The sequence below is a fragment of the Mobula hypostoma genome, chromosome 3 (assembly GCF_963921235.1).
Source record: "Mobula hypostoma chromosome 3, sMobHyp1.1, whole genome shotgun sequence".
NCBI classification, from domain to species: domain Eukaryota; kingdom Metazoa; phylum Chordata; class Chondrichthyes; order Myliobatiformes; family Myliobatidae; genus Mobula; species Mobula hypostoma.
In genome coordinates this window covers 84,695,735-84,722,870 of record NC_086099.1, presented here as the reverse complement: position 1 = coordinate 84,722,870, position 27,136 = coordinate 84,695,735, and the positions used below count along the sequence as shown (strand labels likewise).

General features: G+C 41.9%; 1 protein-coding gene across 2 annotated transcripts in view; it reads left to right on the top strand.

Moving 5' to 3' along the window:
* Positions 1 to 27,136, top strand: part of slit2 (slit homolog 2 (Drosophila)) — a 463,208-nt gene that overhangs the window by 371,236 nt on the left and 64,836 nt on the right. For both annotated transcript variants that reach the window (XM_063043381.1, XM_063043380.1), the window contains 8 exons: positions 2,377 to 2,520; positions 4,628 to 4,794; positions 15,277 to 15,409; positions 17,889 to 17,957; positions 23,055 to 23,126; positions 23,299 to 23,370; positions 24,841 to 24,912; positions 26,594 to 26,757. In XM_063043381.1, the coding sequence (XP_062899451.1) occupies positions 2,377 to 2,520; positions 4,628 to 4,794; positions 15,277 to 15,409; positions 17,889 to 17,957; positions 23,055 to 23,126; positions 23,299 to 23,370; positions 24,841 to 24,912; positions 26,594 to 26,757 (893 nt within the window). The remainder of the gene's footprint in view (positions 1 to 2,376; positions 2,521 to 4,627; positions 4,795 to 15,276; positions 15,410 to 17,888; positions 17,958 to 23,054; positions 23,127 to 23,298; positions 23,371 to 24,840; positions 24,913 to 26,593; positions 26,758 to 27,136) is intronic.

Here is a 27,136-nt window from a genome sequence, read left to right as displayed (position 1 = left end):
GCAGACTGGTGTGAATGACTTCAAATTGCTGGTGTTGCCATGCATCTAATGCCTTTGCCCTTAAGTTTTAACAGCCCACTGATAATGTAATTAATACTTCTGCATAAACGTCAACAGAAAGAAAATGTAAGGGGGTGTAACTAGTGACAGACATAGATAACCAGCTTCTCTCACCATGACTGAGCAAAGTTACTGAATACGCTGTAGGGTCTATGCAGCACAGAGGATGAGTTTTTGAAATGGTTAGTCATTTACATACAATCCTACATTTTCAAATATCTCTCTGACTGTTGGCCAGCATGTGAACTACAACTCATTCAGTTTAGTCCAGATCAGCTTATTTTTAACACGCTTTGGATCTACATGCAGATGAAAGGTGTCAGATGAACATTTGACTTAGTATTACAGTTGCAAAACAGGAAGGAATTAGCATAAAAGAACTAGTCCTCTTGTGCAAGAAGTAAATGATGCCATAAAGAAGCTTCACCCTGTGTCTTAATAGAAATAAATAAAAATTTCTTAATGCACTGTGGTTCTGGATAGCCCCAAATGGGATACATGTGCTTTAGAGCAGCGGTCCCCAACCACCGGGCCGCAGACCGGTACCAGGCCGCAGAGCATTTGCTACCGGGCCGCGAGGAAGTGATATGATTTGGCGATATGAGTCAGCTGCACCTTTCCTCATTCCCTGTCACGGCCGCTAATCAGCCATTATACATGCGAGGTCATGACCCGTGCGTCATCCATATCAGGGTGGGAAGGAGATCGAGCTTGCAAATGACAACGGGCTGGAAAGTATGTTTGACATAACATCTCTGTCAGCATTTTGGATCAGAGTCAAGGCTGAATATCCTGAGACAGCCACGAAAGCACTGAAAACGTTGCTTTCATTTCCAACATTTTTCTGCGAAGTGGAGTTTTCTGCAATGAATGCAACGAAAACTAAATTGCGGAATAGACTGGACATAAGGAACCCCCTTCGAATATTGCTGTCTCCCATCACCCCTCTATAGGGCCGTGTTGTTGCAGGGAAACAAGCCCAGGGCTCCCACTGATTCAGCGATATTGGTGTGTGGCAATGATTTTATATAATTATACGGGGAAAATATGTGCTGTGTGTTTAATATCCAAATGTTACTTAAAATGTTATGAAGCTATTGACTTATAAGTGACCGTATAACAATTACAGCACAGAAGCAGGCCATCTCGGCCCTTCTAGTCCGTGCCGAATGCTAATCTCACCAAGTGCCGCCGACCTGCACACAGCCCATAACCTTCCATTCCTTTCCTGTCCATATACCTATCCAATTTTTCTTTAAATGATAATATCGAACCTGCCTCTACCACTTCTACTGGAAGTTTGTTCAACGCTTACTTCAAGCTTCCCTGTCCTCCCCTGATAATTGACTTATCACGGTATTCATGCGAGGGAAATATGCGCTGTGTGTTTAATATTAAATTCGTTAGATAAACCCTTTTTAGATACAAAATTGAGTGTATTACCCACTTATCGCCTACATTCCAGTAGTGATTAACACCTACCCCCACGAACAGAATCGCCAAAAAGGATTTGCTGGGGGTGGGGGGGGGGTAATCGGCAGGTCACGATGCGCATGTGCACTGGTGCCCGCGCAAGGCTTCATGGTCATTGTAGTCTTTCTGGGTAAACAACGCATTTGACTGCTACTCTTGTCCGTTGGCAACCATACCCCCACCCGCCACCCCCGGTCGGCCGGTCTGCAAGAATATTGTCAATATTAAACCGGTCCGCAATGCAAAAAAGGTTGGGGACCCCTGCTTTAGAGTGGCAACTAGCCCCAATCCAGAGGTTTCTTAATAATATCATGAAATTAGCATATTTTTAGAATGTAACTTTCTCAACTGCAGTTCCATTAACTAATGTACATTGGACCTTGAGACCTATTTCTTTATACGTACAGTGTTTCTATTTATTTTGGCAACTTATTCAGGAACTGGATCACAAGTGCCAAGAATACCTCTGTGGAGCTTTCTTAGTTTCAAACATATACTCCCCACTACAATTTCTACCAAGATTTGAAACATTAAAACTACTGAGTGGATTTGTAAAAGATAGCCTTGTGTACACGGAAGCTACAAGTCAAATGTTGGAAGAAAGTACTGTTTTAATGTCTTATACTCACAGTAAAGCCCTACAGTATCAGACTAATTTCCATCTTTTTCCTGTCTTCCTCCAGGTAGGTTTATAGCTAGTCCAGGGGTTCTCAACCTTTTTATGCCATGGAGCCTTACCATTAACAGAGAGGTCCATAGACCCCGGGTTGAATAATCCTGAGCTGATCCTTGCACAAAGTTATTCTTGGTCATGTTGTAACAGTCCTGTTCTCTATTCCATAGGATGCTGAGAAGCAACAAAATCAGCTGTGTCAGCAATAACACGTTCACGGGCCTGAGCTCCGTTCGTCTGCTATCACTCTATGACAATCAAATAACTACCATTTCTCCAGGAGCATTTGATACTCTTCACTCTCTATCCACACTGTAAGTTCTTGGGAATAATTATGAAAAGCTGAGCATTTCAACAAATTGTAATTTGATTTTCAGTATTGATGACTTGTGTTATTTGTATATCGGCCAAAGCAAGTTAACCTGTAATCTAGTTTAACATAATAAAACAAGCATTTGTTATGTTTATTCGTGTCTATAGATTTTCTGGCTGAGGGTTCATTAGTTACAGAGGGGAATGGAATTTTCAGGAGGAAATTCATTTTTTTTTTGTAAGTGACATGTAATCAGTATAATCGGTGTGGCTGTCATCTGCGAAGGAGAAGCTATTTGCTTTTGCAAATAAGTGATGGAGGCCTGAAAATGACATTTTAATGAAATGACCCTTGAAAAATAAAAATTCAGTCTGAGAAAAGTCACTGCAATGTCCCCTTTTCATCTTCAGACTGAATTACCTTCTTTATTAGATCAGCTCATTTTGACAATATGTTGAACCTCATTGACAATTTGAATTACAGCTAAATGAACTGTATCCAATAACGCATTATATTCTGGATGGGATGGCCTCTTTCAAACTTAATTTTTGTCATTGGAGTGCAAAGGAAGTTTGGGTCTAGAAAAGCCATTTTTCTCAGCAAAGTTCACCCCTTCCTCAGCTATATTGTGGTTAGCTCTCTGCTCAGCTTGAATACAAGTCTCTCTTCCTCCATTTATGGCCAAGTTCTTCCTCTCTATCTCTTACTTTCGACTTAGGTAAGGTGAGAGGAAGCTGGAAGATGGAACAAATTATTATTTTGGGCACGTAGCGTTAGTAATAAGCACAAAATCCACAGCTATCTGTAGAAAATGCTAGACCAGACCAGACAAGACAAAATCCACAGAGAAACAGAATTAACATATCAATTTAATGATCATCCATCGCTTTTGTTATGTAGAGTGGTTTCCTGTATGCTGCTTAAGCAATGTGTCTGTGCTTCAATCACAGAAAAACACGTCCCCACTATAATGTGAGAAATCTCCATTTATGAAGTCAGCTTCTCTGTAATTCCTTTGTTGATTTCCAACCCAATTTCTAAATTGTTATGGATTAGTCCGAGTTCCTCCAAGACTTCAATATTGCATATTTATCAGAATGGTCTTTTTGAGGTTGCTCATAGTTTGCATTGCCACTGATGTGTTAGTGAAGCATAAGGAATATTCAGCAGCAAAAAGGTCATTTATCTCAGCCATGTTCACAAGTGTTGCAAGTGTCACCTAAATGGAATTCTTGCTTTAACCTCCCGATTGCCAGCTTTTGTTTCTGTCAGTCATTTATCTGTCTTGTTGCAATCTGTGTTGTTGATTTAATTTCTGTTAAATTCTGAATTTTCACATCTTGTTTCTTCTGAAATCTGAGGACATTATTGGACATCTTTTTCATCCCCTCTGGATTGACATCAGGATTCATTTCCCACTCAGCTCATCCATTCTTTCCTCCACTATATATAAAAAAAGGAAACACAGTTCCCATTAATTTTCTTGTCTTTCTGCAGTCTGCAAGCCTTTAAATCTCAGTTTAGTGCCACTTAATCACCGCTTCCCGATTGATCCTCCCTTCAACAGTTTACCGCATCACTAGTCTCGTCTTGATCTGTGTGCCTCAATTTCGTCATGCAAAGGCAAAGATAGAGTTCTCATTATCAATGTTTGCAGTGGAAAACAGCATAAGCAATCCAATTCATTCAGATAATTGCACAGGAAGTTCAATCCCATGAGCATTTACCTTGGATCTTAATGTCATAAACCATGCAGTGATAGGGCAGTATCAACTTGCCTGTCAACACTATACAATGCTGAGGTGCAAATCATTCTCGTCATTCCAATCTGATTGGATTTTTTACTCACATACCCTCTGATATTTGATGCAATTTGGACAGCTATATTAATCTATTGTCTGTGACTCTGGATCGCCCATGTCATACATATTATTTTCAATAAGCCTACTAATAATTTCTGCTGTGATATAAATGAGATAATTAGATTTTAGACTGAAGTTTGGAATATGTTGAAGACCAAATTTCAGAATTAAATTGAAGATACGGTGTTTTATGGTTTTAAGATTAAAGTCAAGACCGTTTTCTCAAATAATGATCTTTCTCTCTAGAAATCTTCTAGCTAATCCTTTTAACTGCAATTGTTACCTGGCCTGGCTGGGGGAATGGTTGAGAAAGAGACGCATTGTGACGGGGAACCCTCGCTGCCAAAAGCCCTATTTCCTGAAGGAGATTCCCATTCAAGATGTAGCAATCCAGGACTTCACATGTGATGATGGTATGTATCCTGGAAACTCTCATTTTTGGACTGTGTTTAATGCAGCCAAATACTTAAATGCATGTGAGTCAGGAGGTGGTGAGTTGCAAATTGAACACAATTGGTCAGATTGTTTAACGCAGTGACTGGCAGCCATGACTGTGGGTGCTGATAACAGCATTTCAGGTTAGAAGGTGGATGGCTCAGTGTGAGCACATGGTTAAGAGTCTAGCCTGCAGCTTTCTAATTTCTAACACTGAGATGCCATGAACGGTGTAATGCAAAGCACCAAAGCTTAACACGTGGAATATAAAATCTACGATGTAATGTTGAGGCTTTATAAGGCACTGGTGAGGCCTCACTTGGAGTATTGTCAGCAGTTTTGGGCCCCTTATCTAAGAAAGGGTGTGCTGACATTGGAGAGGGTTCAAAGGAAGTTGACAAAAATTATTCTGGGATTGAAAGGCTTAGCATATGAGGAGCGTTTGATGACTCTGGGCCTGTACTTACTGAAATTCAGTAGGATACTGGGGAATCTCATTGAAACCTATCGAATGTTGAAAGGACCCAATGGAGTGGATGTGGGGAGGCTACTTTCTATGGTGGTAGAGATTAAAGCCAGAGGATGCAGCCTCTAAGTAGAGGGACATCCATTTAGAACGGAGATGAGTAAGAATTTGTTTAGTCAGAGAGTGGTGAATCTATGGATTTTGTTGCCACAGGCAGCTGTGGAGGCCAAATCTCGGATATATTTAAGGCAAAGATTCTTAATTGGTCAGGGCATGAAGCGATATGGAGAGAAGGCAGGAGATGAGGGACTGAGAGGGAAATGGATCAAACATGATAAAATGGCAGAGCAGGCTTGATGGGCCAAATGTCCTCATTCTTCTCCTATATCTCATGGTGTTATGGTCTTGTAGGAAGTGCCAGTTTGAGAACAATAGGCTGTTTCTAAAACCAAATGGCAAACCAGCAGAAAATTCATTTGACACTTGATATTTCACAGAACTTTTTATGATATTTCTTAGTTTTGTTTTCCCCGTTTGGATTTAGCTGTAATACTCAGAAAAAGTTTTGAGCCACAAAATGCAAATCTTAGTCAAATGGAAACATTGTAATAGAACCTCCAGAGCCCTCAATATCTCTCCCCTTCAACTCTCTGTCCGTAATATCCACCACCCCTATGGCCTTGCTATGACAATGTGTGCACCTTGCAGAGTTTACCAGGTAGGCTAGCTGCTGATCTCCATCAGGAGCTCAACAAGAGCAACAAAAGTCAACCGAACAGCAAGCGTTACAGCCCGGAAGGCTCAGAAAAATGCTGGTTCCCATGATCCAGTCCAGCCTATATCATTTATGGAATTTGTATCAGTAATTAGGACTTTGAGCTCATCTATAATCCCCTTGATATTGAGATGGCATAATTCTATACATTATAGAATGCAACAGCTTTCTAAAGTACGGTTCATAGTCTGAATTTATTGCTCTTGACAACATGCAGCACATGTTTTTTTTGAAATATGGACACATTTCACAGCTTCCTTTGAAGTGTGAACACTGATTCATTATGTGAAAAGAAAAAGAGTGCATCTGCCGTAATTACTTTTTGAGCTGAGTGGAGTTTCTCTCTACATGTGTGTGTAAATAATACAGTGAGCCGCCAGTGTTGTGTTTATGCAGGTAACTCGTTTGTTATGCATGTGAGAGTCTCACATGGAGTGCAGAGACTCTGAGCAATCTGTAGAGCTGTAGTAGTGTTTATTGGCACCTGTGCTTCCTGCCACACGCTGCTCATGCATGTCAGTATGTGTTTTCAGTGTCGTGATTTCCTGGAACGCTTATCTCCCATATCGACCTGCATTAATTCAGTCTATGAATAAAACATTAGATGCAGTTTGTGACTGCTGGTTGACAGTGTGCCACAGCCTTCCCTTGGGATAACATGATAATGGTGTTTGCACCAAGAGCTAGAGAGAATCGATTTGCACAAAATCCCCGCATCTAAAATACATCAGGGGTGTGGGCAACTAATTCCAAAGTGCATTTTACTATTACAGGGCATCTGTTCTATGGGTGCACTGATGGGAGATGGGCGGAAACACAGGGCTTCTTCATTGCGGGTGGCTGGAGACTGTCTTATACCATGTTCCTTTCACATATCTTTGAGAGTAGCTGTTGTTTCATTAGAAGAAGTTTAGCTGATTCTCCCCTCAGCACACTCCTAATTGCTGTTTGCCCCTAAGTCTGTAGGTCTGTAGTACATCAGCCAGCTAGAAGCACAGAAGTTCATTTTGCAATTGTTTGTCCCAGTCATGCCTTTGGTTGAATAAATTTTGCTCTGCTTAATGGACTGTTTAAAAGCTGGCCTAACTCACTCAGCAAGAGCATACCAGCCGTACTGACGCAGACCTTTAAATCTAATCTCCCCACTGTCTCTTACACCGCCAGATGCTACCTATTGCTGTAAGGTGTTGAACTGTCCAAGCGTACATCTTGCATGTGCATGCACATTCTGACTTGTCACACTTCCTTTAACACCTACTGCTGTGCCTTCCAGAACTTACAAGATCACTACTTCTTGCTGAAAATGTTCCACTTGATTAGTTGCTTCTTCTAATGTAAATCGCTCCCAAGTGCTTGCTTCAGGACCACCTGCAAACTTTGATTGGTCCTACTATCAGTAGGACTTGCAGCAACTCCAACAACTTTATACCAACGATCAAAGTAGTTTTGTTTTAAATAGCAAAAATCAAAATAATTACTAAACCCCCATTGACATTCCTTCCCCCAGACTTCCCAACCAGACTGGTAAGCTGTGTATCTTTAGGCTACTCCCTCCTATCACCTGCCAGTATCTACTCCTCCCTCTCCTCCACCTTCCTATTCTGGCTTCTGCTCCCTTCCTTTCCAGTCCCGATGAAGGTTTGTGACCCATATCGTTAACTGTTTATCTCCCTGGCTGACTGCTTAGCCCCTCCAGCACGTCAGCCAAAAACGAATAGAAAGATAACCAGATAGAATGCTGTATGAAACACAAATTCCACCTGATCTGATCATGTTTCTGAAAGTCAGGTATGGTTGAAATGTTTCCTCCCTCTAAGCACTGCTTCCATTCATCTCTAGCTCAATGACACACATTTTGCAGTTATAATTATGACAAAACCATCAGGCTTTCCTTTCATTGCAGACTGACTTCAACTTTTATGAAGAAAGACTGGATGAACTGGGCTTGTACTCGTTGGAATTTAGAAGATTGAGGGGGGATCGGATTGAAACGTATAAGATCCTAAAGGGATTGGACAGGCTAGATGCGGGAAGATTGTTCCCGATGTTGGGGAGGTCCAGAACGAGGGGTCACAGTTTGAGGATAGAGGGGAAGCCTTTTAGGACCGAGATTAGGAAAAACTTCTTCACACAGAGAGTGGTGAATCTGTGGAATTCTCTGCCACAGCAAACTGTTGAGGCCAGTTCATTGGCTATGTTTAAGAGGGAGTTAGATATGGCCCTTGTGGCTACAAGGGTCAGGGGGTATGGAGGGAAGGCTGGGGCGGGGTTCTGAGTTGGATGATCAGCCATGATCATAATGAATGGCTCGAAGGCTCGAAGGGCTGAATGGCCTACTCCTGCACCTATTTTCTATGTTTCTATGTTTTAAGATTTCCATATCTTGGTTGAGCACTGGTTCAGCCTCCTCCATGAGCTACACTTTTGTTCTAGGTTTCCCCAGTGAAATCAGAGGAAAACAAGTGAACTGCTGAATATTTCAAATGATTCCTAAAATACCCTGAACATTTTACACTTTAATACATGACGTCTAAGAGAGCTTGCAAGTCATAATTTCTGCTTAACAAACTGTCTAGCCTAAAACAAATACATTTATGTCACTGGGTTGTCACTCTCTCATATAAAGAGTTTAAAATACAATTGACAGTATACATTCTATTTTTTTAATCAGTTTTCACATTTCAGCTTCTTCATATCTTTATTTAGTGCTTTATAAAATCTTCAAAATATTAGCTGGAACTGTTTATTCCTTCCTAACACTGATTTTTTTTCCCCCTTAGCTGGTCCGGTGACTTCTGTACCATTGCTTATGATACCAGAGAACAATTGATGTCAGAAAAGGGGAAGTCTTCAGATTTAGTGCCACAGATTGCTAAATTTATAGGCAGTTTTTCTTGTGGTTAACAGCCAGCCATTGCTTTGGAGTAAACTGTTAGATCGAGATTTATTTCCCACCCTCTGCTGGCATCCAATGCCATGTTATTCCATGGCTGTGCTAGTTGGCCTTTCTATTTCTAAGCTTTCTGATGAGCCCCTGTTCATTGGCACCATTCCTGCAATGCTTGCTTTACCTTGTCACCACACTGTTAGAAATGATATCATGGCAAAAGACTTAGCTGAAAATGGGTTCACAATAACATTGAAGATACCTTTCCTCTTGCAGAGCAAGAGCCTCCGATATATGATAATTGAATCAGCACTAATTCAAAAGGTCTAGAGCGGAAGTAATGAAAATATGACTTGCAGTTTATGTTCCTTTAAAGTAATGTTTGTTCTTACAATGTATGCAACCTAAATATGGGACTAATAGAGTTCACATTAAAGTTGGTAGAAAGGAGTTCTGAATGTTTTTAAGTGAAACAAAAGCAGAAAATACTTCAAATACCTAACATGTTGAAACTGTTTACACTGGCCAGAGGGTTAGTAACCAGAGGACAAAGATTTAAAATAATTGGCAAAAGATTCAAGGGTAGGTGAATTATTTTTTTCTGTCAGGAAGCTGTTATGATTTGGAATGCACTCCCTGAAAGAATGACCTATCTGTAGCAACATTCAGAAAATAAATGAATCTTTGGATTTGAATGGGGGAGAGAAACACAGGGCTGTGGAGAAAGAGAGGATTGTGGGGGGCCATTTGGTTCAACCTTTCAAAGATCTGACACAAGTAGGTCTTCAGTGCTGGGTGACTGTTAATTCAACAATTCAAGGAGAAAAAAAGTAAGCTAATTGCTCAGTGTGGCACAGCTGGTAGGAATCAGTGCTTGTGAGAAGCCCAGTTAGAAAATCACACCTCAAGAATGCTCAGATTTCTACCCCATACCAACCTTTGCATGCAGCCATTGCCCAGAGGATCCAACTCTAACATTTCAGGTATGGCCTCTTCATCTTGAATGTCCATCCAAAGCAGTAACCCATCCTTTCATTATGGAGTCATTGTCAAACTGCAAGGAAATAGGTCCCTCAGCCCTAATAGTCCGTGACCAAGGTTCCTATCTAAGCTGGTCCCACTTACCCACATTTGGCCCATATCCCTCTAAACCTTTACTTTCCATGCACCTATGCAAGTGCTTTTTAAATATTGTTAATGTACCTGCTTCAGCTACTTCCTCTGGCAGCTCATTCCATATGCTGACCACCTTAAGGATGAAAAATGTGCCCTTCTGACCTTAAACTTATGCCCTCTAGTTCTCATTTTCCCGGTGGAAAATACTGAGTGCATTCACCTTATCTATGTCCTTCATACTGTAGAAACATCTCTGGATAATTATCCCTCATTCTCCTACACTCCAACCTCTGCTCAACCTCTCTCCATAACTCAGTCCCTTGAGTCCCAAACCTCCTTTTTACTTTTTCCAGCCTAATGGCATCTTTCTTATAGCAAGGTGACCAAAACTGAACACAATATTCCAAATGCAGCCTCACCAACATCTTCAAAACCCTGGAGGAACTCAGCACCAGCACATCAAGCATCCATGGAAAATGTAAACATTCGACATGTCAGGCGGAGACCCTTCTTCAAGACTGAAGGAGAGTCTTGGCCCGAAGTCCTGAAGAAGCGTCTCGGCCAGAAAAGTTAACTGTTTGCCCTTTCCCATTGATGCAGCCTGACCTGCTGAGTTCCTCCAGCATTTTGTGTGCATTGCTTTGGATTTCCAGTGTCTGCAGACTTCCTCGTGTTTGTCACCAACATTTTGTTCAACTGCAACATAACATCACAACTTGCATACTCAATGCCCTCCCTGACTGTTGAAGGCCAGCATGCCAAAAGCCTTTATCAACCATCCTACTTACCTGTGACTCCACTTCTGGAGAAGCATGTTCTTGTACTCCTCAGTCCTACAAGAGTCCCCAAAGCCCTACCACTCACTACAAAAGACCTGCCCTTATTTGTCCTTCCAAAATGCAACAACTCACCCATGGTTATTTGATGCCAACAGAAATGGGGGGGGGGGACATTTCAAGTATTTTCCCCTGTTTCTGTCACAATTTACATTGAAGCCATTTACTGGCATTGTACTTCTGTCTGTAGATGGCATGTGCTTGCTAAGCTTATTAGAAATACAATATGAACTTCCACTGATGGCAATTATGGTGGGAAATTAGCCTTTGAATAACATCAGATAAATTTTGCTTTCCTGCTTCGTGTCTTATTTGTATTGCTTTATGGAAACAGATATGTGTACAATTTTTTTTCTTGCACATTCAAGCTGCCAACTGCAGCTGTAAGATTTTCTCTTCACAATGACAAATGTTCAAAGATGTTGTCTTCTCCACCTAGTAAGAGTGGAGTTTCTGTCAAGAAATGGTTTTCATGCAGTCGGTCCTTCTGCTCCCTTTATATTACTTCATACAGTAGCTGGATCTGGGCCAATTCTAATTCCAGTCTGACTTACAGTCACTCAATGCCGGACTGTACACATTATTGCAGAATAGACTGGGGGGGTTGGGGTGGTGGTACCTGTTTCGGGAAGTAGTATCAATTGAGCTCCAGAACTGACAATGTGAAAGCTGTTCCCTGACACTAATTAAACCCCCATCGCTCTTGGGAAAGTATGGATTTTCCAGCATATGCCGCTGGGAAAAAGTTAGTTCCTACTCATGTTGAGATACAAACACCAAACTGTCAATGGGTTTGAAGTTCTGTGCCTCAATAAATGTCAATTTGGTTATTGTCAAAATGACTGGAAGGAAGATGATGGAATATTTACTGCCACTCTGCTGCAAAAAAAATGTTGGTCCCATTTTGCTAAAGAAATAGATCTGTGATTTCTACTGTTACCATGGTAACGCACACACAAAATGCTGGAGGAACTCAGCAAGTCAAACAGCATCTATAGAGAGGTCTAAGCAGGTAATATTTCGAGCCTAGACCCTCCATCAGGATTTTGGGTCAAAGCCTTCATAGGGAAGAGTCATGGCCCAAAATGTCAACTGTTCATTCCCTCTCCATAGATGTTGCCTGATCTGCTGAGTTCCACCAGCTTTTAATATATATTCTTCTGCATTTCCATCATCTGCAGAACCTTGTGTGTTTGCTTAGAAGGGTAATAGAGGCCTGTTCAGACTGGTTTAAGTGGAAGTCTGTTTATCTTTAAATTTCCATGGGAAGCTCATCAGACCAGCTTGTGTTGGGTCCAATTTCAAACAAGGTGCTTGAGAACATATCTTGTGTTGGAGATATTTATCTGATTGTATGAGATGGATGATAATGAGCTGGCAGCCTATTTTCTAAACTTCTAGCTTTAGACTATTGTACCTTTGGTGCACTATGTGTGACAAAGTTCGGGAATGTATTTCCAAGAGTAGTAGTAGAAGTCAACTCTAGCATACCATTTGAGGATCTGGATGGCCTATAATCTTGATAAACCAGGTTGCTTCCTTCCCTCTTGTAATCATTTGTGCTTGTTTGTGCTGAAATGAAAGTGGAAAATTGCCCTGTCAGTTATTTTTAACATAATGTGGCCAATAAAGCGTATATTGCAAGGGTAGAAGTTTTAAGAGCCAGTAGTGAGGCTGACAATATGTAAAAGTTTTACTGGGCACTGTCAAAGCTGAAGCATATGGTGACGTAGATAAGGAGGGAAATACTTGGAGCAGGGAGATTCAGCATCACTCATTAGTCTGCAGCTAGCTGTGGATCAGTTTGGAGTCAGGCTCCCTTTATTGAGGCTTCTGAAGTGAGAAACTTGGCTGCGTACAGTGATTAAATAAAGGCTTGCCCTAACAGTGTTTCACACCATACTTAAAACTGCCGAGCTATCAGGGTATGTTTGCCTCTCTGTATCGTAGTGTGCCTGTAAATAAGCTAGAGACAAATTTCAGAATACAGCAGGATGCCTTTGCATCAGGTGACACAGGTCTGTACCCACTTCCTGGATGATGTCTATCATGGTCGTTGATGGGAAAGTGTGTTAAAACCTTGCATGATTAATTCCTTGGCTGGTATGATCAGTCTGGTTGAACTGTCTATTGGTATGTCTCCACTAGTTTATTGCCCCTTGTGTGTGTGGCCTCCGTCGGTCGTGGTCGACCATGGATACTGCGCCTCTGGTAGTCACTGGCGAAGCTGGAGTGGCCTCTCCAGGGCGCAAGCCAGGCCAGAACTACCCTGATAAGGAGATCCGTCAGTTGCCCATGCAGTGGGACCCTCCTGTCCGTGCTGATGACATCCAAAGGAACGATGAAAGTTGATACAGTTTAGTGCCAGCTGTATCGCAGGAGTTACCGTGCCGTTGCTGGGTACAGTAGTCAGCCGCCTTTGGGACTCCAATTCCAGATTTTTCCTCAGGGTTTATTCCCAAAGCCTCTCCTGTGAGCAGGTATAGCTGCAAGGCAGTGGTTTGAAATTGGAGTCTCCTTCTCCTAGATGAGCTGCCATCCGTGGTTAACAAGCCCCATCTGCCTGGAGCAACTGGTTTTAAGGCGCCAGTGGCCCGCCTTTGCCCCTTCTCCTGTCAGTGAGAACAGCTCCACCGGGCATATGAATTATGCCACATGTGAAGGCCAGGAGTTGAACTTAGTTGTCAGAGGCTGTTTGAGACTCACGCCATGAAGAGCATTTGTCTAGCAGTCGGAGCTCGTCCCCACTACCACCCTTCGGCTATGACTACCTTTGGACCCTACTGACCCTTAGAGCTTGGCAAACTGTACTGAAAGCTCCTCAGAGTAGGTGAGCATCTTGCTGGTGACCCGGGTTCATTCCTGGTGCTGTCTGTTGAATTTGTACATTCTAACTGTGAACATCTGGATTTCCAATGTGTGTTTCAATTTCCACCCACATCCCAAAGTGATGTGAATGGGTAGGTTAATTGGCCACTGTAAATCGCCCTTTGAGTAAATGAATGGACAATACTGAGGAGGGTTGATGAGATTAAGATTGTGATTAGAGACAGTCTCTCTAGCTCAAAGGCCTGCTTCTCAGCTATTTCTCTATGACACTGTGTAGAACAATCAAACAATACAGCACAGAAACAGGCCTTTTTGCTCACTTTGTCTGCCCTGATCATAACCCCATCTGTTTGTCTATCTCCCTCTATTCCCTGCCTGCTCACCTGTCTGTCTAAATGTACCTTAAACATTGCAATTGTATCTGTTTCCATCACCTCATTTGGCAAGATGTTCCAGGCACCTACTCTCTGTGTAAAGAAAATACTTGCATCGCAGATCTCTTTTAAACTTTTCACTTCTCACCTTAAACTTATAGCCTCTAGCACTTGATATTTCCAGTTTAGGGAAAAAAACACTCTGTGACTCTAACACTATGGTATTCCACCTAGCATCCCTCTGAAGAGGTAATCTTCCTAACAGTTCAGATTTCCACAAGATGAAGTAAAATTACTTACAACAAAATTTCTGACAAATATACATTTTATAACAAAAATGTCATAAACCTATAATTTAGTAAGTCCTTTCTGTGCTACCCAGTATACCTGTAACTGCTAAGCTCTAACCAAATATTGTAGTGGTTATAGATTATTAATATTCTGCAGACCAGAAGATAGCGAATGGCCCTCCCCTAATCCTCTCCTGTACAAGGAATGGGCGACCACCATTTCTGGAATACAGCGTCATCACATAATTAATTACAAACCCAGGGGCAAATGGAAATAAATTATAGATATTATCTTTCAATAAAATTGAGGAAATTTAACACTTTGTTCATTCATGTAATTTTCCCCATCAACAATGTGAAAAATTTGCAATTTCATTAATTACATTATTGAAGTACCAAACATCTTCAGTTACACTGTAGTTTTCTTTAAACAAAGGCAAAAGAAATCACAAGTGTTCTGGATAATGTGACTTGATCTGAGGAAGGAAACCTTAGCTATTACCTGAAGCTGGTAACGGTTTGTCTTCAAGGAGTACAAGAGAAACCTGATCGGTGGGGCCAGATTCCTTATGTCTTCTAGATTAAAGTATTGCTTTGTAATCACTGCCAGGTAGTCAGCATTCTCTATGTAAGCCATCTGAACTTCTCAATTAAATTGTTGCTTGTAATCACTGCCAGAGTTTTCTTATTCTGTATGTAATTCTTTAAATCTTGGTGCAATTTTCATTTTGGTGCACAATGCTACTATTCTCTAACACGAGCTAATGTGAGCAGTTTCTCCGCTGAATGTTTCTATATTTTGATATTCTTTCAAATTATCCTTAAAATTTAAGGAAAGCAATTGTTTATTTTTGCCTCGTGGTAATCTTTTCTCTGCCACAATCCAGGAAATGATGACAACAGCTGTTCACCTCTTGCCCGCTGCCCTGCAGAATGTACTTGCTTGGACACTGTGGTTCGTTGCAGTAACAAGGGTCTCAAAGTCTTACCCAAGGGCCTCCCCAAGGATGTTACAGAACTGTGAGTGATGCTTGTTATTTCTTACCTCCAGGAATTTAATTGAGGGAGTTTCAGATTCTCAGAATATTTAAAAGGGAGCTTATTAAATATGACAGTCTGAAGTTTCTATTCTGATGACTGATGTGAGCCCTGTAATGAAATCAGTTGTAATTCCTTTGGCAGACAAATCATGTGAAAATAAACTCCAGTGCAATAGAAGACATCCATTTTATTGAACAATCACCAGCGCCTTGAATTTAATGCAGTCATATTTTCCTGTTTCAAATTCTGGAGTTAAATAGGTGTTTCTGGAGTCACAGAAGCGATTCACATCTTTCAAACAATGTTAGGTTGGGGCTACAGAACTGGAACTTACTTGGTAGCTTCCACTCTCCCATCCCACTGCCAGACCTTACTCGCATGGTACCTTCTCTGCACCATCCATACTCCGTCTTTTACACACCCTCCACAACTTCCAGTTAACCTCACCACCTTTTTCCCATTTCAGTCTGCAAACCATCTTCATTCTTTATACATCTCCTTTTACACAAGATCTCTACATTGCTGGTTACATATCCCTTTTATAAACAAGCTACCCATCTCCTTTTAAGCACCATTTCCACACTTTGTTTGGTACACCGCCACCTGCACACTGTCTCTGCACTCCATTTTATATATGCCCACTGCCCTCCTCTTTATATATCGTCCCCTCATCATTTAAGCACCATTTACACACACCCCTCCACACCACCTTCAACACAGCTATTCAACACATCTTTTTGCACACTATCTCCAATTTCTTACGATAAACCGTCTCGCAACCCTTTCAATACACCATTTCCCTGCTTTATACATTGTCTCCTTGCTGCTTTTTCCACCCTGTCACATCACCTTTTCTGCACCATCATCTGGAACTTCTCTAAAACCAGTCCAACTTCACAAAATTTGGAGATCACAGCTTACAATAGGATTCAGGAGTTATTGTTTTTGCTGAGAAGATGAAGGTTGTGGATACTAAACCAACCAGCCTGATGCAGGGTCACAGACTGAAACAACAGTTCATTTCTCCCCAGATATGATGCTCATCTCACTGAGTTCCTCCAGCAGTTTGATTTTATTTTACTCCAGTTCCAGCATCTGCAGGCTCTCATGATTCCAAACTAAACTTTGCTTTGTCCCAAGGCATAGCCACCAAAAGATTAATGCTGCTTTCAGTTCAGTTCAACTATACTGGAATAATGTTTGTGATAATTCTTTTGACACCCTTAATGTTTTCTTTTCCAAAAGTTTCCATTGACCTTTTTGGAATAGTTATTATTATTGGAAAATGGAAAATTATTAATATTTATAGCAAACTATAACACTTTTCAATCTTATTCAAAGCTAAGTTTATATTTTAAATATATATGAGCATTTCCACACAAATCAATGAAATTAATATTTAAAACATGGGTTGCAACTTCACAAAGGCAGAGCATTAATTTTTAATGTGACAATGTCCATTAACAGTCTTCAGTAATCAACAGCAATGAATGTTTTACAGCAACAATTACAACTGGCAGTTTTCCACAGATAATGATAATTAGAGCTTAGAACAGTCGAATAAAACTCTTCCTGTGCGGGAGGGAATCTAAAAGGCTTTGGTTTTTTGTTACTTTCTATTAGCTCGTACAGGACATGTTGTAAATTGTGTAGATATTCCCTAAGTGCCTGAAGGAGTTGTGTTAGATTTTGTTGATCGGCTGAGTTAACTCGTTCAATTTCCAGAGAGAGAATGTGAGATGTCAGTAAATCAAAGTTGCTGGTGAACGCAGCAGGCCAGGCAGCATCTCTAGGAAGAGGTACTGTACCTCTTCCTAGAGATGCTGCCTGGCCTGCTGCGTTCACCAGCAACTTCGATGTGTGTTGCTTGAATTTCCAGCATCTGCAGAATTCCTGTTGTTGCGATGTCAGTAAATATTGGCATTTGGCCTAGGGTCTATCAGTGTTACACACCTCTCTCCTTCAACCACCTGCACATCACTTACATCTTTCAGAAGATACAAAGAGATAGGCAGCAAAGCAAGGGAAGCCCATTAAAAGTAAATAAATCCTTATCATTTGCCCTTGTAGATTCTGGCCTCTGTGTCCAGTCATCTGCCCAGATTTGAAATCCAGATTTGCTGCAGAGTACAGAGGAAAAATGGCTTTGTTGCCACTAACTTAAACTAATTCTCATCTAGCAGATCAAATGTGTGGAATGTGCTCCACTAGCGTAACATGTTTCCTACAATATACTGAGCTCTATGTCATCTAACTGTGAAGCCTGTGTTTAACTCCTTACTCTTTCCTCCCCCCTGCTGAGGATTTAGTGCACCACAAGCTTTGACCTTTCACTTAGATGTCGTTGCTATACTATGTTAGTAGCATTTTGTTTAAACTTAAAGGTGGAAAGCTGATTGCGAAGCTAATGCATCATTACTGTCTGATCTTAGATCTCATGCAGTGCTCTTTCTTCTAGGTACTTGGATGGAAATCAATTTGTGATGGTGCCCAAGGAACTCACCAACTACAAGCACTTATTACTTATGTACGTACTTTCATTATGACACTATTAAGTCGTGCTATTTAAAGGGTACATAAGCATGAGCTATTCAGTAACCCTCATCCATTCCACTATCACTGACTTTTTTTCCCAATCCACCTACCCTCCTGGGTCCACATCCCTTTAGTTGCTTGGCCAAGAAAAATATTATTGGTCAGCTCTAAATTCATATTGCTGACATTGGCTACTTTATTGTGGGAGAGGGTCTCATACTTCTGTCGCCACACTCTGTATGAATTGAGTTTCCTAATGACCAGTGTCTAATTTTAGGCTTATGCCTCAGTGTCCCAGATTTCCCCATGAACAGAACTATTCTCTCGAAAACTGCCCACTAAATTGCTTATAAAATCGTCCTCTCTAGTAATTTAAAGGTTGACATTGTTAGGTTCTGTTGTGTACTTCTGGCTAGTACCATCAAAGTACAACTTCTGTGTTTATCACAGTATGGTTGGGAAAGGAATATTTGATTACATCTGGACATCAGAATCAGGATTAATATCACCAGCAAATACATGATAAATATAGGAAAAAAAACTGAATTACAGAAATAAAAAAAGTAGTGAGGTAGTGTTCATGGGTTCTATGCCCATTTAGAAATCAGATGGCAGAGGAGAAGAAGCTGTTCCTGAATCACTGAGTGTGTGCCTTAAGGCTTCTGTACCTCCTTCCCAAAAGTAACATTGAGAAGAAGGCATGTCCTGGGTGTTGGGGGTCCTTAATAATAGACGCCTCCTTTCTGAGGTATCGCTCCTTGAAGATGTTTCGGATACTACGGAGGCTGGTACCCATGAGGGAGCAGACTAATTTTACAACTTTTTGCAACTTACTTCGATCCTGTGCAGTAGCAACCCCCCTCCCCTATACTAGACGGTGATGTGTCCAGTTAGAATGCTCTCCATGGCACATCCAGTAGCTGAGAGCCTTAAACAGCACAGAATGTGAGTTGTGTCAACCAGTGACATGTTTCCCAATGATAAATTATGGAAAATATATGGCATGCTTTGGTGCCTTTGTATTGGCACTGTGCAACACTAATGTCATCAGCCCCTTTTCCCTGCTCAGGATTTTTCAGCACTACTGGGACTCATGTTTACAGTAAATACAGTCCATCATACCCACACCAGTGAGATAGAACAATATGGCCATTGCATCATGACTCATTTCATTGCTTTATATATAACATGGTACTCTAGAGGTGTGCACTCTGACCATCCCAGTGATCAGTCTTCATGGAGGAGCCTGGAACAGTGAGTGATACCAAACTATTAAAATAATTGAGCATGATTAGAGCTCCAGGGTTCTCTAGGTAACAATCTGAACTGGGAACCTGGCTGGTAGATTTTCTCATTGAAATCTGGGATCATCAATAGTGAAACAGGATTCATGAGTTGAAATCATCTACACTGGCAGAAATATAGAATCAGCCCAAGTATCTGGCTGGTCTCTAAAGTTATGTAATCACTAAGACACTGGAGGCCCCAGCGATAATCTATCTTGGAACAGTTTGTTCATAGACCTGAAGGGACAGTAAATTCAGGGAATTGGGTGATTTTCTGTCCACAGCCGGGTGATAATGGATCTGGTGATCAAATTGTGAAACTATTCAGAAATCATGGATGATTTTCATGACAATGTTGCAGTCAATAATCACAATATGGAAACAGTGCAGATGAGATTTCCTGATTTTTTTTGTAGGAAGGCTGGTGTCCAATCTTTGTGTTTTAAATGGGTGTGCAGGCATATTCTAGGGCAACTAAAAGATTTCGTTTAAAGAGGGACCAGCTGTATTATTGGAAAGGGAGCTTTAACTTTAAACTTGTGTGAGCTCAAATTTTCTTTGTAACTTGTGGAAGATTATTTATTTAAATAAATAATCTTCCAATAGTTACAAACAAAAATTTCAGCCTCCAAGTTGGCAACAAGATCTATCATTGTAACAGTGAATATTTTGGGTAAGCAAAGACCAACAGGAAATGACTTCCAGGGAGCAGAATAGTGCTCAGACACTGTGGGTACATTGTGGGAAGGTCTTAGAATTAATACCTTTGTTTGGACCTTAATGAACCACATGAAGTTTATGCACAAGCTTCAAATTCCCAAACAATGGCCTCATTGTGTTTAATTAAATGACTTAAACGTCCTAGGCTTCAGGACATCAAAACATGACAGTATGAGGCTGCAGATTATCAGGAACTTCCTATTACATAATGTTCCCTTAACCCACACTGCTGGCTTCTACCCTCTACCCAAGATTCACAAACCTGACTGTCTGGGCTGGCCTGCTGCCTCTGCCTGTTCCTGCCCCACTGAACTTGTGTCTTCATACCTTGATTCCATTCTATCCTCCTTGGTTCAGGGTCTTCCCACCTACATCCGAGACACTTCACATTCTCGGTCTCCTCTGTAACTTTAAATTCCTTGGTCCTGACCACCTCATTTTCACCATGGGCGTTCAGCCTCCATACACTTCTCTCTCCCATCAAGAAAGCTGCTATGCTCTCTGCTTCTTTCTTAACAAAAGAACAGCCATTTCCCCTCCACCGCCACCCACCACCCTCCTTCGTCTGGCAGAACTGGTCCTCACCCTCAACAACTTTTTCTTCGGCTCCTCCCACTTTCTCCACACTCAAGGGAACCCACAGCTCCAGCAATGCCTGCCTCTTCATAGGCTACGTAGAACAGTCCATGTTCCAAACTTTCCACAGTAATACTCCCCACTGTTCCTCCACTACATTGATGACTGATTGGTGCTGCTTCATGCACACATTGTGGGCATGTGGCCAAGTGGTTAAGGCATTGGACTAGCGACCTGAAGGTCGTGAGTTCGAGCCCCAGCCGAGGGAACGTGTTGTGTCCTTGAGCAAGGCACTTAATCACACATTGCTCTGCAATGACACTGGTGCCAAGCTGTATCGGCCCTTGCCCTTCCCTTGGACAACATTGGTGTTGTGGAGAGGAGAGACTTGCAGCATGGGCAACCGCTGGTCTTCCATACAAACCTTGCCCAGACCTGCGCCCTGGTGCAAATCCATGATCTCGCAAGACCAACGGATGCCATGCACACATGCTAAGCTTATCAGTTTCCTCAACTTTGCTTCTAATTTCCACCATGCCCTTAAATTCACTTGGTCCACTCCTGAGACCTCCATCCCCTTTATCAATCTGCCTCCATTTCTGAGGACAAACTCTCAACCGACGTCTTTTATAAACCTACCGATTCCCACATCTATCTTGACTATACCTCTTTTCAAACACGAGGAAATCTGCAGATGCTGGAATTTCAAGCAACACACATAAAAATTGCTGGTGAACGCAGCAGGCCAGGCAGCATCTTTAGGAAGAGGTACAGTTGACGTTTCGGGCCGAGACCCTTCGTCAGGACTAACTGAAAGAAGAGCTAGTAAGAGATTTGAAAGTGGGAGGGGGAGGGGGAGATCTGAAATGATAGGAGAAGACAGGAGGGGGAGGATGGAGCTAAGAGCTGGACAGGTGGTTGGCAAAAGGGATATGAGAGGATCATGGGATGGACAGGAGGCCTAGGGAGAAAGAAAGTGGGGGGTGGGAAGCCCAGAGGATGGGCAAGGGGTATAGTGAGAGAGACAGAGGGCGAAAAAGGAAAGAGAGAAAAAAATATAATAATAAAAGATAAATAAATAACAGATGGGGTATGAAGGGGAGGTGGGGCATTAACAGAAGTTAGAGAAGTCAATGTTCATGCCATCAGGTTGGAGGCTACCCAGATGGAATATAAGGTGTTCCTGTAGATGCTGCCTGGCCTGCTGCATTCACCAGCAATTTTTATGTGTGTTGCTTATACCTCTTCCCATCCTGCTTCCTGTAAAAATGCTATTCCTTTTTCTCAGTTCCTTCGCTTCCGCCACATCTGTTCCCAGGATGTGGTTTTCCTTTCCAGAGCATCAGAGATGTCCTCTTTCTTCAAAGAACGGGGTTTCCCTTCCTCCACTATTGATGCTGCCCTCACCCGCATGTGCTCCATTTCCTGAGCATGCTGACTCACCCCATCTTCCCGCCGCATTAGCAGTGATAGGAGTTCCTCTTCTCCTTACCTGTCACCCAATGAGTCTCTGCATCCAACACATCATCCTCCGCAACTTCTGGCATCTCCAAAGGGATCCTACCACTAAACACACTTTTACCTCGCCCACCCCCCCACCCTCTGCTTTCCATCCTCTGTGATTCTCTTGTCCATTTGTCCCTCCCAACTCATCTCCCTTCACGCACTTATCCATGTAAGCAGCTAACGTGCTGCACCTGCCTGTTCACCACCTCCCTCATCTCCATTCAGGGACCCAAATCGCCCTTCCAGGTGAGGCAGTACTTCACCTGCAAGTCTGCTCAGGTCGTCTATTGTGTCCAGTGTTCGTGATGTGGCTTCCCCTACACTGGAGAGACCTGTTATAAATTGGGGAACCGCTTCGTTGAGCACCTCCACTCTTTTTGCCAAAAGCAGAACTTCTTAGTGGCCAAAATCTTTAATCCCCATTCTTATTCCGACATGTCATTCCATGGCCTCCTCTTGGGCCAAGATGAGACCACCTTCAGAATGGAGGAGCAACACCTTATATTCCATCTGGGTAGCCTCAAACCTGATGGCATGAATATCAATTTCTACTTCCAGTAAAAATTTTCCTCACCAGCCCTTCTTTTTCTGTTCCCCAATCTGACCTTTTACGTCTTCGTACATGCCTATCACCTCCCCCTGGGTCCCCTCCTCCCCCCCTTTCTCCCACAGTCCACTCTCCTCTCCTATCAGATTCTTCCTTCTCCAGTGCTTAATCTTTCCCACCCACTAGCCTCACCTATCACCTTTAGGCTTGTCCTCCTCCTCTCCCCCCGACCTTTTTATTTCTGGCATCTTTCCCCTTCTTTTTCATTCCTGAAGAAAGGTCTCGGCCTGATATGTAGACTGTTTATTCATTTCCACAGATGCTACGTCTCCTGCTGAGTTCCTCCAGCATTTTGTGTGTGTTGTATTACATAATGTGTCTGATTGTATGTTTCCACATCATTTGCATTATTACCACCAGCTGTTATATTTATTCTAATGTTTTGTTTTTTCAGTGATTTAAGTAATAACAGAATCAGTACATTGTACAACCAAAGCTTCAGCAACATGTCAGAGCTCCTGACTTTGTAAGTATTTGTCCTCAATACATACTTGGCACCATACTCTTGTCTCATCTGTAAAAACACTGATCATAATGCTTTTCAGAGTGTTTGAGCTTACAACCAGCTCGTAATGGTTTATCAATTTCTGATTGTGAATTGGTGTATTTCCTCAGTGTTATCTTTTTCACTTTCACAGGATTCTCAGTTATAACCGGCTCAGATGTATCCCTGTTCGGGCTTTTGATGGTTTGAGATCCCTGCGTTTGTTGTAAGTACAGGAAAGATGATTGGCCTTTTAAATAATGCAGCTAATCAATAACCATTCCTCCTTAAAGATGACAGCATCCGTTTAAAGGTACATCTTCAGCAGCCTTTGTGTTCGGTGTTCTGGGCACACTGGTGACACCAGCTCCTTTCCTCTCCTACCAGGGCACTGTAAAAATCTGAAACAAAATTTTCCTCCAAATTGTTCCCACTCTGACTCCACGATCATAACAATCTGAATTAACCACATTCTGATGGGAGCAGAGTGGGAATAAAATTGAGCAAATTCCTCACCCAGATGTTTGTGAGTCAGTCTATTTACATTACGGGCTCCACTGGCCAATGCTCAGTACGATATGGAGAGCAAGCTGTGCGCACGCAGCTGCTGCCACCTCTCCGTGCAGCTGATAAATCCAAAGGAATGGCAGAGACTGATACAGTATGGCACCAGTGGCGTCACAGGAGTTGCCATTCAGTGTTGAAATCAACGTAAACTGCCTTAGACACTCCAGCCCCAGCTTTTTCCCTCGGTGTTTACTCCCGAAGTCTTCCCCATGAATGAGCCTCAAGGCAGCGAAGGCTTGAGATGAGAGTTTTCTTTCTTCTAGATGAGCTTCCAACCACAGCTGACTAGCCCCATCTGCCTGAAGCTATGGGTTTTAAGGTGCCAGTAACCTGCCTTTGCCCCTTCTCCTGTCAATAAAAATGGTTTCAGCAGGCTTAATAGCAAAACCACTCGTGAAGGCCAGGAGTTGGACTCGGTTGTCAGAGGCTATTTGTGATGCATGCCATAGGGAGCATTTAACAGCTAGTGACAGCTAGATACCCACTACCTACCCCCCCCCCCCAACTGGCTATGACAAGCTTAAGGAACCTGACATACGCAAAGTGCCAGAGGAAATCATGGGCAGCATCTGTTGAGGGAAATGAACAATCGACATTTTGGGGCAAGACCCTTATGTGATTGAGCTGATCAAAAGATGCACCAATTCAAGAATAGGAGCTTTTGTGTGGGGAAATTCCTTTCAGTTTGGGAAAATATTGCCCATGCCTTCCATCTTGAAACTAGCTTCTTATTCAAAAAGATTACAGGAAAGTGTCGAAGCAAGGGTCAATATTTAGCTGATACACCTGACTGGAAATTGTCATGGTTTGGTGGCAGTTAGATTTTCCTCCATACAGCGGTGGGTGCAAAGGAAAAGCAGTTCTTCATTTGCAAGTATGGGTTCCCCAACTGGTAAGTTTGGTTTTAATTAAGCTAGTCAGTCTACGATTTATATGGAAATACCCTACTTAGCAGTTCAAATATGGTCCACCAGAATCCAAACTGAATGAACACCAATGTTAAAATAGCAAATTGTTTGATAGCGCTCTGGGTTGTAGTTCTGTGTTAGATGGTTCACTGTAACTATAAGCTGAAGAGAGATCAGGTCCTCAGTAGATTGCATTCAGCTTTTATATCCTCTATTTATAGGTCATTGCATGGGAATGAGATATCAGCGATTCCTGAAGGAGCTTTCAATGACCTCTCATCATTGTCACATTTGTAAGTAAAGACTTCAGTAAGCCCCTTGACATTTCATTATTTCACGAATACGAACAGCATCTTTATACTTTAGACAGTGCAGATTGAGGTCCTCTCAGCTTGACTTGATTAAGAACTGAAGCAGGGAAATAAACTAGCACTTCTTAATTCATGGTTGGCACTTTTGACCACAGGTGAATCTCTGGGCACTGTTTTTAACTTCTAAACATGAGAGAGTCTGCAGGTGCTGGAAATTCAAAACAACACACACAAAATGCTGGAGGAACTCAGCAGGCCAGGCAGTATCTATGGAAATGAATAAACAGTCGATGTTTCAGGCCGAGACCCTTCTTCAGGACTGAGAAGGAAAGGGGAAGATGCCAGAATGAAAAGGCAAGGTGGGGAGGGGAAGGAGGATAGCTGTAAGATGATTGGTGAAGACAGTGGGTGGGAAAGGTCAAGGGCTGGAGAAGAAGGTCAGAGTGGTAAATAAAGGAAGTGGGGGTGGGAGGTGGGGAGTTTTTTGTACCAGAAGGTGAAATTGATATTCAAGCCATCAGGTTGGAGACTAATCATACGGAATATAAGGTATTGCTGCTCTACTCTGAGGGTGGTCTCATCTTGGCGTAAGATGGACAGACATGTCGGAACTGGAATGGGAATCAGAATTAAAATGTTTGGCTACAGGGAAGATCTACCTGTGGCGAATAGAGTGGAGGTGCTTGACCTGGAGCGGAGGTATTAACTTCTATGTGGCTGAATATTTTGTTTGGAATGAATTTTACAGCACATCATACATAGAACTATGCAGCAACAGAATATAGTAATACAGAATCTAAAACTGTTTTGTTTTTTCTTCATTTGGGATATCATGGTGATGAAACAGATCACTGCTGGCCACAAAAACGAAAGTACTGACTCAGCAAGCTGCTTAAAATCTCATCTCCCTACTATTCCATGGAAGTAACAATTTAACTGTATTTTAACTTGCTGTCAATACACATACTCTGGATGTGTTTTAAGTTAATCGAAAGGAGAGTTAAAAGGTGTCTAAATATGTAAAACATACATTGCAGCTGCTGTAGAAATGGTCCCGAGTAAATGGTATTTATAGAATACACAGTATAATCTCAGGAAAATAAAATCTAAGGCCGAGGTCCTTCTAAGTCTGTAGAACACTAATTGATTCACCCCCTTAAGTACTGAATTCAGTGGAACAAATAAAGCACAGTGAATGTTGAAAACTAAATGCAATGCACTGAAGGTCGATGAGACCAATTCGAGCTGATGTCAAGGAAATGTCAGCTCTATAGCTTGAAAGGAGACAAATTAAGATGAAGAAAATGGCAGAAATAGACACTATTGTGTTGTATAATACAACTGATCAGAACTTAAAATGATAATCTGTGTTAATTTTTCATGCAGTGTCGTGGCATTAGACAAGAAATCAAGATGCAGATTAATAAATGGAATGTTTAAGGGTGGTACTACAAATCATTTCTTTGCATTATTAATGATTTTCCATCGATGGGTGGAGCCCAAAACACTGATTTTGTTTTATATATGGAAACTGAATGCAGTGATAAGAGGCAACAAAGATTTAAATTGAATGATGTTGGATGGGATGATTGTATTTCTGATCTTTGATGTTATTGTACCATTGCGTTTGAAAAATGAATGTATGGCTTCCTTCTCTGTGCAGGGCCCTTGGTGCCAACCCTCTGTACTGTGACTGTAACATGCAGTGGTTGTCCGACTGGGTCAAGTCAGGCTACAAAGAACCAGGCATAGCTCGTTGTGCTGGACCTGGTGACATGGCAGATAAACTCTTGCTTACCACTCCCTCAAAGAAATTTGAATGTCAAGGTAATGCCACCAATATAGGTTAACTGTGGGAGAAAGTGTAAAGCAAAGGTACATTTGTCTTGGAGCAAAGTGATTAAATCAAAACTTTATAAAGTGGATTATCAGATTTTTTTGGTGATGGACTAATTAAACATCTAATGAGGAGTTATATTATTCAGATAGAACATTTTGTAACATAATTGCCCTATGAATACTCCTGTTTGCATGTAATCTAACACTCTTTAATATTTCACTTGTGATAATTGACATCCTTTGCCCTGCCAATAGAGATTCCAGGGCCTTGTGGTTTTCTGGTACCAGGTAAGACAGCCAAATTACCCCTGGCAATAATGGATGGTGTTAAGCACGGACCTCCTGTCTTTCCCTTAATGTGAACCCC